The sequence below is a fragment of the Copadichromis virginalis genome, linkage group LG16, assembly GCF_057382275.1.
Source record: "Copadichromis virginalis isolate Kocher_CV1m ecotype Utaka linkage group LG16, C_Virginalis_male_GT1.1, whole genome shotgun sequence".
Taxonomy (NCBI): Eukaryota; Metazoa; Chordata; class Actinopteri; order Cichliformes; family Cichlidae; genus Copadichromis; species Copadichromis virginalis.
This window is the reverse complement of record NC_140633.1, coordinates 28,519,643-28,541,471: the sequence shown is the minus strand read 5'-3', so window position 1 is coordinate 28,541,471 and position 21,829 is coordinate 28,519,643. Positions and strand designations below refer to the sequence as shown.

Below are 21,829 nucleotides of genomic sequence, written 5' to 3'. Positions count from 1 at the left end.
AACTCATTGTTCTCTCTAGAGCAAAAGAAGGCTTCCCAGCCAGGAAATTGTTTAATGTTTGCTTTCCATGGCAGTGTGTGGCAGTGATCATCAACTCAGATTCTCAGAAGGAAATTAAATGTCTATTTACCCCCCAAAATTAACCAAATTTCCTTATTTGACAATGTTTCTAAAGGAGATGTCACGATTTACCTTTCCTCCATCAGCATTATATTCTTTTTCATTGACATCCAACAGGCGAGCCAGCCCAAAGTCAGTGATCTTGATGTGGTTGGGAGATTTGACCAGGACATTTCGGGCTGCCAAATCCCTGTGGACGAGCCTACGCTCCTCTAGATACATCATTCCCTGCAACACAACAGATGCACATAAAGACAATATTTCCCTCCAAGTTCATTTGCAACAACATACATGATACTGCTGTCTATAAATCAAATGCATGCAAGTTAAGATCACCATATGTTGTCATCATTATCACTATCAAGTCAACGTTAGAATTTTTCTAATTATTTATATCAGCATCATTAAAACCACTTTGATATTTTTAGATTTATAATTCCCATCAATCAACAACTAGACTGTAGAAAAGCCCCCGTAACTGCCAAATGCTTGGCAATGCAATCAAAGGCAGTATCCATAAGCATGTTTTCAATTAAAACAGGACTCATAGGAGCAAGAATGTTGGAGTAAAACACTTCCATCTGTATATTTACTTAACAATTAGGAAACCAACCCTGTGCTCTGTCTTTACAACTGATATGCTTTAGAAAAAAACCCAACAAAACAAACTCTCAAAACATTTTACTGTTGCAGTTTTAGGTTAATAGGTTAATATTTTAAATCCCAATTTTAATGTCACTGGGATGTTTTCCCCATTTTTTTTCAGCAAAAAGTACAAGTGCTTAATAAAAACAAAACAAAAAAACAATTACAAGAAAACAAAAAAACATCATTACCATGTGTAGAGAGGCACGTGTGCACAAACATGTGCACCGGTAAAGAGGATATCAGAATTTGCATCATTACAAAAGCAGAAAGGCAACCTCAGCGTGAAGCAAAATGCCAGCCATGTCCTAAAGCTACAATATAATATCTCCATAAAGCTGTGTAAAGGCTTTTCACTTTCTACACCTTGTGCAGCACATCTTGAGCCTACACTGCCTATTGTGCATCACTGCTAGAGTGGACTTGAAGAGACAGAAAAATAGGGGGAAACTATTTCAAATTGGACAAGCAATAATGTAAGCCACTTTGTTTGAAGTGGTGAGAAGACAGAGAAAACGAGGCCTTATTTGAAGCCATAACAAATTGGATTTAGCTGGAATGGGCTGGAATGAAACGAGAAGTAGGAGCAGGAGGAGAGTAGAGGGATGGAGATAGGTGGGGTTGAGCTACACCAGTCTAAGAGGTGAGATAACATTCATACAGTTGTAAGGCTATGATCACACTGCCTCGTTTGGCTTAATCTCAGGAGCGAACAGGTGCGTTTAGCATACCTGCACATATACATACAAACCCATATGCACCTGTAGACATGAATATGACATAATATTGCTTTCATAAGACGCTGACATAATAAATCATTCTCATGAGCAGATAATTCTATTACAGTACATGTCCATCCAGCTATTCACTGCAGCGCAGTACAGGAACAAGTTCAATAACTGCATATGTGGGACTATATCACCATGCACCTACATCTGCCCTTAAAATTAAGGGCAGGAGGTGAAGTTATTTCACTTCATGAAAAGTATAATGATTTGTGCCAATCAAAAAAAATCACATAAATTGCTGTGGAGACTGAGATTCATAACTGTTGTAGGTAGCACCTCAATGAAGTAATCAAACATATCATACATAAACATACTATTACAGTACAACAGAGTGCATTCTTTGTTTTGGCTATTATATCAGAATGAATCAGTATCTCTCAGATTTGCATGGTCAGATTGTACAAATGAGTGCTTATTTATGAGCTTTAGCGTTAATGACTTTTACTACTGGCTCTAAGCTCAACAAGCACTTGTAAGGCAAATTTAAGCTCTGCTCTTATAGCCAGTGCTGCCAGTTTGGGAATATGTTAGGAGATTAATGTGCCCAATCGCTGAGACTGTGACTAATGGAAACTATGCAACTCGAGCAATGTACTTGTATTTAAACTTTTTTCTTGTAAAACATACGGCATGACTAATGTGCAGGTTTTTGCTATTTACATGAGCAATCTAATGATGTCTGATTCCACTCTGTGCCAGAGCTAAAAAAAAATTACAGTAACAATGAGGATCCATGAGCTGATATGTTATGATGTACCATATGCTCAAAAGCAGAATTTACATTAAAAGCAGAAACGCTGATATACACTAAGGGGATGATTATTAAATTTCAAACATGCCAACGTGTGATTTTCAGTGTCTATGAGAGTGTCTATTCTTTTCCCCACAGTGTTGTGCCAACTTTTGCAAGCATACCTTGCCCAAAATGCTGCAGAAGGGGTAGCTGGTCATTGCCCATGGCTCATCGAGTCTGTGTGTATGTCAATGTATACACTGCCAGGTTTCTGACAGATTCTTATTTGTACATAAATCGCACCCAGTAATCTCCTCAATTTTCGAGACAATTAAGCAGCGGAGAGAGAATGGATGGTTTGGCAACCCATGAATTTTAATTTGCCAGCACGATGAGATTGAGAGGGGGAGGTGATGGTGTGTGTGCAGAGTGGGAAGTGGCTGCAGACGTGCGTAAGGAACAAACTTTTTTTTCTTTTTCTACTCGGTTGCTCTCATTTACTGGCCTCCCATGTGGACATGATGAGAACAACTCACTGCCAGAGGTTTTGTAATTGCAGCAAACCTGGATGAGACAGCCAGGCTGCTGCCAGTAGTGGAAGCTGTATTTCAGGTAAGCTTGCCACCAGAGAAAATCCACAGGGTTCAGACAGACTCTGTTATGATCGCACCTCCAGACGAGAGGTACTTTCCAATCAGTAGGGATAAGACCTATGCCCTAAACCTTGCACACTGAGATTTTACACGGCAAAGCAAGCCAGGGAGAAAAATCTCTAGAATACCTAGAAGCGGAACAGTCTTCAAATGCCCCCATCAGAATTTTAGGAAATATAAGTATAACAGAACAACAACAACAACAAAACCCATTCATACCATGTAACTCTCACATTAAACAGGTTTTATTTACATATAATAAAATAGCATCACTGTAATCTACACTAACTCAGCCATCCTTATTAAACTTTCTGATGGGAAGAATGTTTGTTTAAAAAAGCTGCAAAGAAGATCTAATTTATAGAAGGGACGGTGAAAAGGACATAAGTAGATACTACAGGTATACAATCTATACAGGTGCTAAACCATCCTCATGGCAGTGAAGAAAATCGCTACTCTCTCGGAAAATATTCTGATATCCTGCCATGGTTATTTGGGCCTATTTCAGAGAGGCCTGCAAACAAAACCCAAGTGGAAGGCATTGTCCTTAGATGTGTTTTGTGAAGACAGATTTGGCAGCGAGTGGCAAAGGGCTGGAGATTAAATCAATAGGAGGAGAGCGAAGAGAGGTGGTGCCCATTTTTCACTGACTGGCACTTCCCACTGTTGTTTATTCTGGCAAGATACACACACACACACACACACACACACACACACACACACACACACACACACACACACACACACACACACACAGAGAGACACAGACACACACAGAGACACAGACAGATGCATGCAGAGAAAGCTGTCGACCCACATAGCCACCACACGCGCACACACAGAGAAATCTATAATCAAGTGATTCATCCTGAATAATGTTATTCATGAGGAAACACTTCTAATGAGACTGAACATCCAACAGAGGCTCTATAAACCTCTTGTGTGTTCGCTTTCTTCAGTGAGTGTATGTGTATGTGTGCCTGAGGTTATTCTCATGCTGTGCTTATGTAGGAGTGATGTTTCTCACTGTGGATTTATGCTCATAAAGATTCAGGAAGAATTTATAGATTGCACATGGTGACACATAATTAAAGCTGTATTCATAGTGTTACAATTTCCTACATGAACGGTGAACTTTAATTTCATTAAACAAATACAGTAACAGCATTTTTGTGAGGTGTGAGAGGAAAATAATATAGGAATACAATATCTTTCAGTTAAAACAACTCCGCACTTAAGACACAAACTAGTATTGACGATACCGTCACCAAGCATCAACAAATCAATTCTACCTTGGACTGCATTGTTCCCTTTCTGGCTAATTCTCTGTGTTATTTCTGCTTCCTTTGGTTTCTGTAGGCTAATATGTTTAAGTGGATACCATTTAACCAAGAACAGTCGTGAAAGCTTGAAAGAGAAAGCAACTAAACCTCTCTAGAAATGAAAGAAACCTAGTTGCCTGATAGCAGGATATAAGATGGAAGTTGGGACTGCATACACTGAGAAGCACAACTATGTGGCTGGGATAGTGTGCAGGAACATATTTGCCGCATACAGAGTAGAAGTCCCCAAGTCCCGATGGGAGACTAAAGGTTGTTGAGAACAACAAGAATAAGGTTCCAGACAGACAAGCAGATGCTGGCTAACCAACCTGATATAGTGGATGCTGATAATGAGTAGAAGAGCTGTGATTTGTAGTTGTTGATAGCAACATCAGGAAGAAGGAGCATGAGAAAATATAGAAACAGTGAAAGATACAAAGTCCAAAGTGATACCACTGGTAATAGCAGCATTAGGAGTTGTAACCCCCCAAACTCAAACAGTAGCTCCAGCAGACTCCAAATAAAATCAGATGTCATCAGATGCTGCGCAGATCCCCCAAACCGCCAGGCCTCTGAGAGGACCCAAGCCACCTGCTCACAAGCCTTCAAAGAGAAATGGTCCAGTCTTCCAACGTGACTCACAGCAGGAAGTAGTCAGTGCCCTGTCAGCCTTTGACAGTGTGTAATTCAGTCCACAGTTTGTTAGGTTGTTGTTTGCACACATCTTGCATTCAAGGGATCATCTCTGATCGCCCACAAAACCTAGACATTGCCCAGCTGTTCATTCCTGGGAGCGTCTGCAGCTTCTTTTTTGGAATGGGAGGTAATGTTGGAGCACCAGCATAAACTTATACACAAAAATTCCCTCTTTGCGAGAGAGTTCACTCTTTAGTAAATTCAAGGAACATTGCACTGAGCTACTAGGTGCTTCTTGGTCAGTATGGATGTTCCCTTTCTAGTCATCCATAATTCCCCCATGCAATGCATATAACCCCTCACACTGGATAAACTGGCATAGTAGCATCACATCAGCATTGCATACCATATGATCAGTCCTTGTCCATTCATGTCGACTGCCTTATTCCAGTAGCACACTTTTCATCAGTATGTACTGGTTCCCCAACCCCTGATTTGTATCTTGTTAAGTATGGTTTATGTTCTGTTTTCAGTTAGGCTTGAGTAGTATATTGTGCTTGGTATTTGTTAGTAGCTCAGGAATTTAGATTCTATCGGAAATAATACCAACAGGTATATCAATCAAAGTGAAATGCACATTTTCTGTGATGTCGGTGTTGTTATAAAATACTGTGCATTTCCTTTTGAGTGCATAACATCAGACCCTGTAGAAAAGTGTGATTACAATGAATGATAGTAATTCTATAATACTGAATAGTGAGCAGCAAGAGAGCATGACTCATCTGTGCTATTTTTCTCTTTTATTATTCTGCCTCTTTTGCTCATTTTAACAGGGATGCCAGTATCTCTGGAGGGCACAGGATGTTTAGTGACTGTCTGTTTTGTGTTATCATATTGAGAATAATGGTGCAGTTTTATTGGAGACCGGTGACATCAGTACAGAGATCTGCTTAATGCGGTACATGTTTAATGTAGGGTTTAGATATAAAAAGACCCCAGTAGGCTCGGGAGAAGGTGAATCACCGTTTAAGGAATGAGGTGAAACAAATCGGACCAATGTGGAGGAGAAACTGAGAGAAAGGTGGGGGGGAATGATAACACAATAATGATGAAAGCGGTAGGCTTTCATTTCATTTTGAGCTCCCATGTCGGAATGAATTTAGAAAATGACATTAGTGGGCAGCTTGAATATGAACAATTTGTCTGTGCTCAGAATGAGTTAGCATGAAACCTTGTTCATATACATTTATTCTCTCTGATGAACCCTTAATGCAGATGCACTACCATACCTACAACCTAGACGAGGGGGGTTCTCTTTTATGTGAAAACAGACAAATCTGCACCTGCACAAATTGGCAATTGCACAAAGTGCATCTGAGCAATATGCATTCATCTCTTTAATTAAAGATCAGCTAGTAAAACACTAAAAGTTGTGAATTAAAGGTATTGAAGAGAAGGATAAGTGATACTGACAATGTATTTTTTTTTTTAAAAACTATGTCACCGTACAAACAATTATCCCCCACTGGTGAAAGTTCTTTTTGTTTTGAACTGTGCGCTGGGATGAATGCATAATGCCTATATGTTGTACTTTCATGTTTACTTCACTCTCTAGACAAATTATCTGTGATCTCAGAGACAAAACCGGAATATTGTGACAGAAGTAATTTTCCATAGTTTCTTTTGACCCACAACAATTCCAAAAATATGAAAAGTAGTACTTTTCCTGCATTTCGAGTGCATCTCAGAGTGATGTATTCCAAACTCTTTGCATACTCTTATGCAAATATGATGTGCCTTTAAAAAGAGATAACATTTGGCTTGCATTTCAGCATGTGTTGTGTGTAGAATTATAACACATACACACATTAGTACGCCCAGACAATCCTCAATTGTGCGTAAAGCATTCACGGATGCCTCAGAGCAAAGAGCTGGCCTGAGAATCTTTTTGTAGAATTAAGTCTCTTGTGTCTCGCTATTGCTACTATGTCAGGTTCAACATTAATAAAAGGGGTTAGAGAAGCAATAAATGCCAGCTGAAGTCAAGTCAAGGGTTTTACTCACCAAGTGACCTATCATTTCTATTTTCTGACCTGTGCTCTGGCAGAAGCAGAGATGGAACACTAATAATAAATGATAAAAGATTGTACACGTATAAAACTCAGCCCTTACAATCCCCAACAATTGCAATACTGGCGAAACTGTTTTGTTGTTTTGAATTACAACAACCAGCAATAAATATTTACAACTAATAATTTGATTTATGGGGCTATTTTGGATAGTTATTTTTTTCTGGGAGGAAATGTAAATTAACAGTATAAAACCGCTAATTCTCAGGTAATTGCTGGATGAAGTGTAATTTGAACTATTTTAAATTCTTTTAAAAAGTAGAACTGGTGAAATTCAGATTAGTTAAATGAGTTTTAAAGAGCAAATCAGGGCTGAATACATTTGTAGGTAAATTGGACTAACATAGGAAATTCCCTGATAATATGCAACTTAATCAGAGTAGTGCTTACAATATGGAAAACTATTGTACACTGGATAAATAGCATAATTGTTGTTGCTATTTTGTGAAAGCCACAGGCATCTGACAGATACTCACACTGTGTCCTTTTGCAAGAGACCAGTCTTACTCCTGACTTGTCACATTTGGAGACTTGGGCAGGCATCACGTTTAAACATTAGTAACTCATTAGTGTTATTTCTCAGTCTGTTAAAATTTTGAACCGAATCAGAATCTTTTCCTAATCCCTAATCCTAACCAAAGTTTTTGCCTTAATCTAGCCAAACATGGAGTAAAAAGAAAGCAGGGCTTTGCTACCCATTAAAAGCTGAAAACACTGTTCAGCTTTAAAAAAGTGACAAAGCCCTGCTTGATAAACCCGGTAATGTAAAGTTTGTCCTTATCATTGGATACAGTGGGCACATCAAAGTACAAAATACCTTGTATCATTGTCTGATATCCAGTGTCTTTTCTGTCTAACACAATGGGAATGAGAAGAAGTTGACTGATATGAGATTCAAGACCCACCAATGCGGATGATATTTGTGAATGCCAGCTTTAAAATTCAAAGTCCACTATAGGAAATACGTGAAGTATATAGAAATCTTATTGGAAATATTAAATATTTGTGATGTTTATGGGAGCTTCAGATATCGGGTTCACTAAACGATTCAGCAGAATGAGTTGGCCAGTATGAGCATGGAATCTCTAATAGCATGTAATTCGTAATTACATGTGCATGCACCTTTTTATCTATACTTACATTAACCTCCTAGGACGTCCACATATGTGGACATCACATTTTGGGTTATTTAGACCAAAATACTCAATTTTGCTCTACAAGGGCCTGATATCCACTTACGAGGACATTATACCGCTACTGTTCTATAAAAATTTTAAACAAATATCCTCATATGTGGCTCTTATTTTTCATAAAAACAAAAACAAGGTAAAAAAAAATCTGGCTATTCTTTCTTTTTACATTCATCGGGCCCCAATATGCTCAAATATCAAAGAGAAATTAAAGATGCATGCCGTGGAAGAGTTCGGGTCTTAGGAGGTTAAAGCGGGTGACTGTTAAAGATCAGGCAGTATGGATAATCTTCTGATCTTACAATCAATAACATCATAACTCAATAACATGAGTAAGCTAAGATGATACATACCTATGAAACTGTGCTTTATCTAATCACAGTGGAGATGAAGGGGAAGTGTCTCATTCCATATGCTGTAACGTATGGGGTATGTATGCTGTTGCTAAAGAGCTGTCAAGCAGCCATCATGATAAGTGGGATTTACTCTCTTGACTCTGAATGAGTAGAGGCTGACCTTACTTAGTCATAGCTGTAGGTGTAAGTTATCTACCGTCACACAATGAATATAAGCTGCTTTTAAATAGATAATGTATAATTCAGTCAAAGGTTTAGCTCATATCAGTGGAGAATAGCGTATGAACGTGATCATTTTTACTGGAAATTAAAATATCCATTTTTTCATGCAATGGAGAAAAAGCAAAAGGTCAAGTTTCATGTCACTGGTTGTATAAAAAAATCAGAAAAATATAAGAGCCTGAGAGAATAACAACAATAAAATATCATTAAGAATGCAAAGGGAATCCCTAAACTTTCTCTTTTTTTGGTTTTTGGAGCTTTTTCACCCATTCCTCCAACAATTACTGGTCTAGTCAAACACATATTTATTTCAAGTCTATTAGGCAGTTTAAGCCTGCCTTTTAAGACTCATGCATTTTAGCTGGGAAGAGAGTTTTTTTTATAGCTTTGCTGTACATGTCAAGAATTTTAATTTTGTTGTGAATAAGTAGATTTAATGTTCACATAAGTGGGAGCTTGAATTGAGTGAAATAAATAAACAAACAATACAAGAGAATAAAGCACCCAGGGCTCTTTGCTTGAGAGAAAGCTAATATTTTTGAAGCCCATCATCCAGCTGGCTCTTATGAATGAATGCATGAAGGGTATCTTTTGACCTCACCACCCACAGAAGAAGGGACAAAGAGAAAGCTCAGACAGAAAGAGAAATATAAAGAACAATGGCACAGATGGAAATAAAGTAACACATTACATTTAATGCAGCTTTATGTACTGAAAGTTTATGCGAAATGTATCTTGAAATGTCAAATATCTGGGAAAGTCACAGTTTTGCACTTACTCAAATCAATTATGGAGTTTAATCCCTTTAAAGAATGACAATGCACACATGCATTTTGAGTTGTGCCTAAAAAGTAAGAAATAATTTTGTTCAAAGAGCTCTTGACTCATGAAAGTCTGACTGCAAGTTGGTGGAAAATGTGAAACATTATTACTCATTATGTAATAATTATGTTTATCCACAAGGGTCAGTTTGACTTTGGAGATGCGCAGTATATGCACATATAACGTGAAACAACAGGGAGGCCACAGAGGTTTTCAGAATGATGCGGCATTTCATCGACGTCTACATCATCTAAGATCTGGTGATGTCATAGGAATTCAAGGAAGCTGGGGAGAAGGGTTAGGTCTACAACGAAAGGGCACAGAAAAAAATCAGGTCTATGCATGGTGAGGGCAAAGAAATGCAAACACTCAGCAGAAATTTATCCATCCTTCCTTCTTTTTTTTTTTTAAACCGAATCATCTTATACTGAGAGGTCAGAATGAAATGTTAAATGATGGTTTGGGAAAAGCTTGTTTCAGCAACTCACTCTTCACTTCTCTGTCTTTGTCTTTGTCTTTGCAGAGGCACTGGTTCACTGAACTCTAAAGTCAAGGCTGTGCATATAAAATCCTCAAGGGTCATTTGACCTTTCCAATCAGAAGCTGCAGAATCTATAGGGCATAGAAAACTTCCAAAGAAATGTTATTTGCTCAAGGAGATAAATGAAGGGAGGTGGTTGTGGTTTTACTTTCATAATTATATTTTTCGATCAAATCAATAAATGCTGTAGATGACTTTGGAGTGCTAACCACATAAACAATATGACTTCTGGTTTTGCTGCCTTTCTCTCTCCTCTCATTCTTACAGTATTTCAATATTACCATGTTTCACTCGATGCCTAGTTGCACTCTAGTTATGCCATCTGGCTGTTTACTTGTTTCAAAGATAGATGTTTAGATTGCAAAGATTGCCAATACGTGTGGCAGAAATACACTCATACGCATGTTAAGATTATACCATTATCACTGCCTGATGAAGAGAGACAAATACAAACAGAAAAGGGATAAAAATGGTGATTGAAAAAGACAGCATTGGCAAAAGGTGTTATTTTGTGGGAATACGTACGTGTGTGCATATATGACCCATATTATATTACTCTACCTTGCTTTCTATCAGTGTATAGCTACTGCTGCCACCATGCCAACATGCTGGTATGCCAGGTCCCTACAGGCATCTTTGGGATCAGGTGGCAGGTTCATAACATACGGCAACAACATGACCTTGTCCTGGATGGGCCCGCTTGAGCCCAGTGACAGGGGCAACAGGGGCCAATGGGGTGAGTGAGAGTGGTGAAAAATGAGACACCAGATGGATATGTTAATATAGTTGGCATGCTGTAATCTGCTACTGTTCCTCTCTCTGTCTCTCTCTTCTGCTCTTACTCTTTTTCAGCCTGATTCGCTTGCTCAATTTGTCAATGAGCACACACAGCATAAAATGTCATTCTTAAAGCTTCAGAAAGAAGCAGATGACTGGGCTCCCTCTATCATGAGCCAGCCAGAGCTGTAGCCACACATAATCAAGTTTGTGGCGCAGACTCATTTAATTTGTGCCCTCTTCAATTACAGTAGCCTATAATTTACAAAAAAAAGTAAATACATAACAGAGGGAACTCAGCACACTAATTAAAACAGAGATCCAATCAAATATCAGCTAAAGCACTCAATACAATAATGATGAGTACAGATGGTGCAGTTGATGGGGTATTTTGTGGCAGTTTTTCTTTCTTTTTCACAGTTCCTGAGCCAAACATTTCAGCATTTGACTCTTTGGCATTGACTGGAAACCTTGTAAGTAGCATGAACCGATGTTTTTCTTTGAAAATTTTGTTCTTAAATGGATTTCATGACATTCTGCTATGAAATGTTTGCACACCCATGGGAACAACAGTAATCAGTAAGTATAAAAGATCAAAGTGTTTCTTAATTGCATACAGTATGTTGTATATTTTTTCAATTAATTTAGCACAATTAAGACACTTTTTGGTGTGACTAAGTGTTTTTGGTTTTTTGCAATGAGATGAGGTACTTGTAGATAGAAACATAATTGATTTGTACACTCTTTCTGAAAGAAGAGTCTCCCAAGACTATGAATCAAGTAATATTGATTCATAGTCAAGATAAATTAATCATCATCTGGAAGTTTATATTCAGAATGAGTCACATCTTATGAAGAGCAATGTACGTACTTTGTATGTACAAAGTGCTCTGAGGCAATGATAACTGAAATGGTATTCAAAATGATAAACAGTTTAAATTTTTATTTAAAATTTGTTCCTTTGGGGTTCCATCAGTCAGCAGAACTTTGTGTTTTTCTCAATCTGTTCTTCTCACATGAAGTATTGGGTCTGGTTGAATTTGCAGTTAGTGAGATGATTGCTGATATGTCACTATGTTTCAGTTTAAAGGTGTGTAGTGTCACTGACTGTTATATAATATAGTTAAAACTTGACAGGAGCTGTATATGACCCCTGTTACAATTGATAGTTTGACAAATCTCTGTAATATGTAATTAAAATTTGACATTGTACATTGTAACATTTTCTTCATACAGTCAAGTTTTCACGTCAATATATGCAGTTCTGTGAAAAACTAAGGATAGTTCCCAATTCAATAGCTTGTAGAACCAGCTTCAGCAGCAAGAACTTATATAATGATCATTTTCTATACGGCTTCATCATTCTCTCACATCGTTATGGAGGAATTTTGGCCCAATTTTTTTACAATGTTGCTTCATTCACTGATCCAGATTTGCAGGCATTCGTTTATGCACAGATCTCTTAAGGTCCTACTACAACATTTCAATTGGGTCTGAACTTTGTATGGACCGTTGCAAGACCTAGATTCTTTTCTTTTTCAGTCATTCTGTTGTGCATTTTCTGCTTTGCTTGAGATCATTGTTGATTGATCCAGATGAATGATCCAATTTCAGCCAAGCCAAGTCCCATTTGACTGTAGAATTTTTTGGTATACAGAGAAATTCGGCCCTGGTCCTATGGCTGTGAAATAAGCCAAAATAATCACCTTTCCACCTCCATGTTTGACAGTTGGTATCAGGTGCTGGTATGTGTTTATTTTTCACCAAACACAGTGCGGTGTATTTTGGCCAGTCATCTCTACTTTGTTCTTGTCTGTCCAAAGGACATTGCTCCACAAGTCTTGTGGTTTGTTCAGAAGCAACTTTGCAAACTTAAGACATTTTGCCATGTTCTTTTTAGAGAGAAGATGCTTCTTTCCTGGCAACCCATCAAAACAAACCATACTTGTTCAGTCTTCCTCTAATAGTAGTGTCATGACCTTTAACATTTAAGATGTTAACTGTGGAGCCTGAGATGTAGCTCTTGGGTTTTTTGCAGTTTCTCTGAGCTTTGCACAGTCTGACCTTGGGGTGAATTTGCTGGGATATTGACACAAGTGCATCTGATTAGCAGTGCCTCCATGTTACTTTTCTTTTTTATTTCCTATAGAAGCAATAATGATGTACTTAGACTGCATAAATTCCTGTGAGAACTTTCTTTTTCTCATAACTGTACACAACTTGGAATTACTGTTAAATGGATATGTTGTTTATTGATACGTATTAAGAAAGACATCTGTGTTGTTTGTGACAACATACTGAGATATAGATTTTGTTTGTCACCGTAAAGGAGTGCAGACTAAAAGAAAAGACTTACGAGTGAACTCTGCACATCATACTGTAAGTTTAACAATTACTCCTATGAGTAAAGTTTAAAATTACTTTTTCTGTGTTACTTAACTCGACTTGTGTGCCTCACAATTACAAACAGCTGACCAATTAAAGAAAAAAAAAAATCCCCAAACAACATTAAGTGTCCCAGGAAGTTTCTGGATTTTTTGACTTGACTGGATATATGATTGAGCATTAATCTTCAAAAGCAATTTCCTCTCATTTGATGTTTTGATGATGTGGTGGAGCGCTATGTGACCAAGATCTTTTGCATGTGTGTGGGCACTATTATCTTTAAAGAGACCAACCACATCAGGATGGATGGGTTAAAGGTGACTCTGAACATCTTTGTGAACCTGCAATAATTTGCAGCAAGAAGATCAAACCATACCATCAAAATGCTCTTTATAGCGTAAGAGAGCAGCAGAATCGCGTCACTATAGGAGTCAGACGGATTTCAGGATTCATTCAATGTCTGTATGCTGTCGAGCTGAATGTAAATACATTCCTCTATGAACTGAGTATAACCCTACGGCCAATGAAAATGGTTCACTGCTTATGTCATTAAATCCCAAAATGCATGGTTGTCAGTCTAACCCTAAGTGTATTTGTCTTGACTCAGAGATATTTGACTCTCACGGAGATAATTTATGTTCTGCCAACAACATCATGATGCGATATTCCTTTATGTCCTTAATCGCATTGGTACAGCTTGTGCATCTGGCGTTTAACAACATAGGTTATGAGTCAGTTGTTGACTAAGGATGATGACTGCGAGAAACCGCAACTATTTAGAGCAGGGGTTTATTCGGATTTTTTCACCTCCCAAAGGTGGGACAGTCTCGCTATCTACTGAGCCTGGTCTGTTTGTGCTTTCCAGTGAGGGAGTGTATGGAGATTGCCTGGGGTTGTTTGCAAAGGGGTGGGTGTGTTGAAAGACTGCTGAGAAAGCACTTGAGTAAATATCAACTGCGTTTGATTTGAACTACAGGAAGGGTCTTCGAGTGTGTACACTTCTTTATTTTCAAGTAGGATAGTGGGTAGTTCTTAAAGCTCCCTTAAATGGAAGCTGGACAAGACAATAACTGCACTGTACATGTTCAATACAAGCAATGAGCTGTCAGGTTACACTCTTTAGGCTGATGCAAATCTGGCTGGAGGCAATACTCGTGTGTAAATATAGTGTATAGACCTTCAATTGGCATCAACCCAAACCAAGTTTTTGAATCGGGAAGAAAAAAAGCATGGAATATTGATTTTCGGAAAATAACAAATTTACTTGTAGATTACTGTTTCGCTAGGTACCAGAGTGTGCACTGGTGCAGATCTTTATGGCAAATTGCCTGTGTGGTTGTTTGAAAGAAAATGTGATCAAGCAATTTTCCCTAGTGTGAAAATATTTTATCTGCAGGCATTTTCTTTTGAGTTACTATATTAACACAAAAGCATGCATTGGTTGTTGTTTGATCTTTGATTGCCTCAATAAAATAGCTCATCATAAAATATACTTTACCCCCCTGGCTTTGCCCAACAGCAAATAGTTGTTTACATTGCAGTCAATCCTGTGAGCAAAGTGTATTAAATGCCTGCCCACTGTCAGTTATTTGTTTGGTGAGTTTGCCGTTTTACAGCCCGATAGTTCAAAACCCGGCAATAACTTGTCAGCTCTCAGACACTTTCAGTCAGAGGAGAAAACAGCATGCAACAAGGTTTGCACCTTACAACCAATCAATAAATGGAATAACTGCCACTTAGACCATTATACCATCCTTTTTTCAGTGCTGGAGTAATGAACTGTAATAGAGAAATGATAATAATGATGATAGTCATAATTAGTGGGATAATAACCAGGCAATCACTGGGTGTCGAAACGGGAGACATTAACTGTGATCTATGATTGATCTTTTGCGAGGCCGGCAGCTTGATAATCGAGCAGGAATTCTGTGGAATGGGTTGATGTAGAGAGTATCTGTTGAGTACCGAGTGTCTAATAAATGTTTGTTTTTTATTATTATTATTATGCTCCAGAAGCAAAAGTGTAATCAATCTGAATTCATGCTTGAAAGAAAATTATTTGCCGCATTTCCCCTTTCTTAATTGCAACCACACTATAAAACAACCTTGCTAACTGTGCAATGCAATTCAGCACAGTCACTCAAGTATAGCACCTTAAAGTGAAATTTGAGGAATTCAATTTGAGGTAGTCCTTTACTTGAGTATTTTTATGTTATGCTGCATTACACTTTCAATAAAAGCTACCAGTTCGTTTGCTATTACTATTAACCAAGAAAAAACATCCTTCAATATTAATCAAATACTCAAAAGGTATACTGAAAAATAAAACCAGACAGCATTGTCCATTCCTGAAATTCTTGCTATTTTTGTAATCTTAGTGTGTTTTGTCCACTGTCATTTCAGTAAATAATGCATACACTGTCTCCAGAGACAAAGGAGAGACTGTATCTGCACATATATGCACGTGAGCATACAAAGACGTGCATGTGTGTGCAAATGTATGTCTATATATATGATGGTGTGCATTTGAGCCCCCTTTTAAGAGTGCACTCTTGCCTGTCTGCACACTGAAACCCTCTATTGCGTGTGTGTGTGCATGTGTGTCTGATGGAAGTTGATTTTGTGGTAAGCCTTGGAGACAGTGAAGACTGTCATCAATATTGTACTTTCTTTTCCTCTGAGCTTTCGAATGTATCAACGTGTGTGTATGTGTGTGTGTGTGTGTGTGCGGGTGTAAGACCATGAGTGTGTGAGGCCTTTATAGACAGCCCCAATTTGACAAAGGCAGCGTGAGACTTGCCTGCATGCTGTCAACGAGTTCTAACAAAAGCCAAATTGTAACAGGGGGATCCTGTCTCTGCCATGATAACAGCTTCAACAATGTGGAACCTTGAGTCCTGATCAGGAGAAATGAGTAGGACAGGTTTTCTATAGTTTAGCTTCATTTGCTTCATTTCTCAGATGATACCGATGACATCCCAACACAACCTTGAGCTGTGACAATTCTACCGGGACCCTTGAAAGGGTTTAAAAAGAGCTGTTAGCTTATAAAATGTCCTATGCTGGCTTTTAAGATGTGCTCGGAAAAGGAATCTGCTCAAACAGGCTTCATAGGCACAGGGGCGCAGAAATGGATAAGGACAAGGAAAGTTAAATTACAAACATTGCAGTTTCATGTAATGATATTATTCAAATTTCCCTCAAACACTTGAGATAAGCAGGCCTGTATGAGCATAAACTAATTTCCAAACTCCCAAACCTCTAAACAACAAGTACCAGTACAACTATGCACTGAATAATTCTACAACTACTGTAGATGGTGTATTCACATCACATTTATATTGATAGCTACTGTATATCGCTTGAATCGCAGTTATGCTAAATAAAACAGCAGAGCAGAGCCTGGGACCTTGAATTAGGAAGCTTGCCGTTTTATGACTGTTAATGACACATCATGCACTTTCCAAACAGACAATATTTTCAAAGTTGTTCTGAAAAATGTAAGTTACACTTTGATCTAAACTTTTAATTTATTTAGTGGGAAAAAGTTTCTAGTGCAAGTAGTTAGCTATGTTTCTTGTTAAGGTAAGCTTCTTTTATGTAGGTTAACAGCTTAATTAAGCAGGTTATTTACTTAGGACATTATCACTTCCAAATTAGCCAAGTTAGTTAGTTTTTATGCTTAAAAGAAACCCCCACAAAATACAAAAACTATCTTTGCTTTGTTTTAATATATCACTTTGAAAACAGTTCAGAATAGACTGTGTCCATACATGAAGACATAAATAAACTTTATGGTTACTCAGGTTGGTTGACTCGATTGAAAACTATAAATATCTAGTTTTACATCCTCTGGGGTATGACATTTTGACACTCTATCCAAAATGTATTTCAAGGTGCCCAAGGTGAATCTTCATTTAACAAAACCCACCTGCTCTGGTTGTGCTAATGTAGGCAGTATGGCTCAATTCAAAGCAGGTGCTTTGGCATATCATTTCTCATGCCTCGATTGAGTAGAGACACAGAGTGGTTCTTTTCTGTAACAATGTCTGACTCTACATCTCTTGTCATTCTGGTTATGCTTCTTGTTCTGTTCTGCAGTTTTAGTGAACTGGTTTTCTGGCTGCTGTAAGCTGTAGATCAGGGGTAGGCAACTCCAAGCCTCGAGTGCCGGTGTCCTGCAGGTTTTAGATCGCACCCTGGGTTAACACACCTGAATCAAATGATTAGTTCATTAACAGGCCTCTGGAGAACTTCAAGAAATGCTGAGGAGTCATTTAGCCCTTTAAATCAGCTGTGATGGATCATGGACACATCTAAAACCTCCAGGACACCGGCACTCAAGGCCTGGAGTTTGCCTACCCCTGCTGTAGATGACGCTGCTCAAACGGATCTTCCAGAGAGGAGAATAGCTTGGTTTTAAGGTTAAGTAGTTGCTAATGGCTTACAAGCAAAAATGTAAGCTTTATTAGTTACTATATTATTCTCTTTTAAGACACTAGGCTGTAATTTAGGTGGGTGTCTTTTTATTATATGACATTTTCAGAAATGTTATTGCTTGTATACCTTTAATTAAAACAGAAAATAAGAAAAAAAATCTTTAAACATAATAAAGTCTGATGAAAAAGGTTTGCAGACACAGAGGAATTTGTGCTTCTGAAGTCTGACTCATGTACTTGAAATTGTATTTTTTCCCTGAGAAATAATTGAAGACAGAAGAAAAAAGAAAGAAAGAAAGAAATGTCCTTTCTATGAGTCAGAGACCACTGAAAATAACTGATGGTGTAGGTCTTTATGTGTGACCGTGTAACTTGACCTGCACTACAGCTACATCATAAGTCCACTCCCATTAACAATTTTATTGCTAATTGCAGTGAACTGGAATATGGAGAGGTTGAGACCATTAAAAGGTTTAATGGCATGTTGGTTGTACTTGACTTTGATTGCTTTTTCTTTGCAGTTAGTCTCTCTCATTTTGGCAAGTGCATTATTAAAACACCAAAAAGACTTCTTCTCTACCAAAATTGATAGTGTTGGGAGCTACTTAAGACACTTCTAACATTTTTATATAGCAATAAATGATATATGCTGGGCAAATCTTTTAGCAGGGAGAGTATTTCAATTACAAAAACAAGATGCAAAACCTGCCAAATGTTCTGCCTCAACCACCGTGACGAGATAAACTAAGGTTTATGTAAATGAGGTAAGTCTAATTAATGGAGCAAATGACTACATATATCAATAAATTATAACTATTAATTTGGACTTTACATTTCAAAGGGCTAGGGATATTAGCATTTAATAATTTCTTGTAGATGTGCATTTTTGCAGAATCGTGGGTGTGAAAAAAATGTTATTACAATTTACAGGAGGAACGACTGTGATATCACCTCATACATAAAAAGTGAATCTTTGACAAAGTAATCTATGGAGGCCACCATCTGATATTGTCATGCAGTAAGCAATGTATCACAATTAGTTAATCCGCTTTCACCTTGTCCTCAATTCAAAGAGCTGGCAGGTATGTTGCAGCCCGGGTGGGTGAGATGTCACAGAGCCTGGCACCTGGCTCTGGCAAAACAGCGGACATGTCAACCAGACATCACACTCAAAAACACAAATCCACTCATTGATTTATCTTTGACCATAACTGCTCAAATAGACATGTTTGTAATTCATTCAGACTTACAGTTCACATTACCAGACTCTTAATCTGTTATATTGTTACACACACAGCAAGGTTTGAGTCAATTCTAGAGTAGCTAGTGAGGCTGTATCTACAGTGGCAGCTTAGTAATTGAAAGTGAAGTGGGTCTAAGCCACAGGTGTCGAACTCCAGGCCTCGAGGGCCGGTGTCCTGCAAGTTATAGATGGATTCTTGATCCATCACCAATGTTGGGTGTAATGCGTTACTAAGTAATGTGTTACTGTAATTAAATTACTTTTCCACTGAAAAAGTAGAGTAACTAATTACTGTTCATTTTTAGGTATTTTAATTACAGTTACTTACAATGTACTTGCAATACATTGTAAAATAATTAAACTCGCTGAATATCATTATTTAATTTCAATAATTTATCTTCTAAACGTAGAAGTAAACTCTGCCACTTTAACATCGCTGTAGTGCAGGTGCACGTCATTTCGCGCCAGTTTGCTGCATAGTCGTATTCTAAAGCGGAAGATGTCGGACTCGGCTGAAGCGAGTGGCTCAAGTGGCTGTTTTATGAAATGGACATGCTCTTCACTTCTCTGAAACAAGCAGACAAGAACATTACAGTAATATGTAAGCTATGTCCTGGGGAGAAAAAACTATCGGCTGCTGTTAATAGCAGGAGTAATCTACTGAAGCGCCTGACACGAGAGCATAGACGAACACTTCTGAGTGATCCTTGTTCATCATCCATGGATGATGAACAAGGATCATTTCCGAGAAAAGTTAACCTCTGACCTTGAGGTCAAGAACACCGGAACTTGGACTTATCTGAGATTTTAAGTAGATGCACCTATGGTATGAACTTGAAAATCCGAGGTGATATCATTCTCGATTTATTGTGTTCACAAAATTTTCAGAAATCTTGACCTCTGACTTTAAATTTGAGGTCAAACGCATTGGGACAAACTCGGGTGTCCACACCACCTGCCCGCCCACCCAGTGAGGTCGACAATATCCCATCAGCCTTTTATGGCCAAGGGGTGAAAAAACAGACATCCTGGTTTTCAAGCATCTTTGTTTGCCGATAAGTGATGTGACTGGCTAAAAGTGAACTTTTTTTCCCTAATGCCAAAAGAAAAAAAAGCCCAAAACAACCAGAGCAGGTAAAATTTGAGCAGTTTGCTCCTTACTACTTTACTTACTACTGACTCGAGACACAATGGAAAAGCTTATGGAACAATATATAAGCTGATTTTTGTGGTGACACCAACTCACAAATTCCAGAATTCAAAATGTCCTTACATATGAACTGTAAACAAAGAATATGTGGAACTTGGCCCCTTTACAGCTGCGCACAAAAAAAGAATCCCACAGAAAAGCTAGCCAAAACGCTTGTTGCCACACTTCAGTGTTGCCTTGTTCTTAATCTCATCATTACAATTTTACTCAGAAGATAGAATCAGGAGACAGAATCAATAACAATTACAAATGTGCAAAGCAGTTCTTTGTTTTTATAATGCTTTAAAAAAAATCTTTTGGTATTTTCTTGGAGTCCCGTACTTTTTCAAATGTAACATTAGAGTCCATGTTCACAACCTTTAGGTCACATAGCGATTTTAAAAAAAGACAGAAGGGGTTTTACACGAGCACACACACACATGCACGCACGTGTAGATCTCCAGATCTGTGTTTGCAGAGCCTGTTGATACATCTATATCCTCTGGGAAATAAATATAAAATGTGAGGGAGAACTTATCAGGTAATGAAAAGTGTGGGGAGGATATTTAGGTAGTTTAGTTTGTAAAAATATGCATCTCCAGCACAGTGTTTGGGTTTATTTCTGTTTGTGTTTATGAAAGGTTAAAAAGAAGTGAGATCATTTGTAGTTTGACACTGACACAGAGCGAAAGGAAAAGTGAAGTAAATAAAAAAAAAAAATACAACAAACTATTATATAGTACATTTTCTATGCTAAACAAAGCCTGTGGGCGTGTGCTTGTTTACTTGAGGGCATCACAATATGTATTTGTGCTTGTTTGCATGTGTTCAATCACTTTGTTAATGTTTGTGTTTTCAAGTTCGGATGTCTACAAGCTTCCGTTTACCTGTGTGAGTTTGTGTGTGTGTTTGGCAGTCACTCATTAGTGTCGACCCGTCTCCCTGAGCTGCCAGTCTCATCCATTGTGTGGGCTGCCTGCAGTCATCTATTTCCCCCACCTGGCCACATCCATCTTCACTCAGCCAGACACTGTTAAAACCGTGTCACTGCTGCGTATGAGTGTGTGTGTGTGTGTGTGTGTGTGTGTGTGTGTGTGTGTGTGTGTGTGTGAATGAGTGACTCAGTAAGGCAGAGTCAGAGGAAAAGAAAGAAAGGAAGAGAGAATGTTTTTTCTCTTGTCTTGTTTGTGTTTTCTTTTGACTGACAACACTGCAACTATAAGTCAGTACAGTCGTATAGTCTTTGTATAGCCTTCTGTCCTTTACAGTGACTTATCTGTCTGCTGCCTTGCGGTGTGTGTTTTTGCATTCAGGCCAATCCAAGTTTCATGACCAAGTGTCACTTTTCTTAAAAAAAAAAATCAACAAACATTTTTCAGGTAGAACAAACCCCAACTACTAAGACCACAAGGCCATCCATATGTACATCTTCCATCTGTTGATTTTCCACTGCTTATCTGGTCTGGGTCATAGTGGCAGTGGACTGAGCAAGGTATCCCAGATGTCCTTTTCAATTTTCTCTAGCCAAGCCCTCGATCTCTTCCTGGGAAAATCCCAAGGCATTCCCTGTCCAGATGGGAAATGTAATCCTTACAATGTGTTCTGCCCTCCCCTCCTGTTCCCAGTTACATGATCCAAA

General features: G+C 38.2%; 1 protein-coding gene across 2 annotated transcripts in view; it reads right to left on the bottom strand.

Moving 5' to 3' along the window:
* erbb4b (erb-b2 receptor tyrosine kinase 4b) overlaps positions 1–21,829 on the bottom strand; it is a 341,570-nt gene that overhangs the window by 15,144 nt on the left and 304,597 nt on the right. For both annotated transcript variants that reach the window (XM_085434270.1, XM_085434269.1), the window contains one exon: positions 193–348. In XM_085434270.1, coding sequence (XP_085290396.1) covers positions 193–348 — 156 coding nt within the window. The remainder of the gene's footprint in view (positions 1–192; positions 349–21,829) is intronic.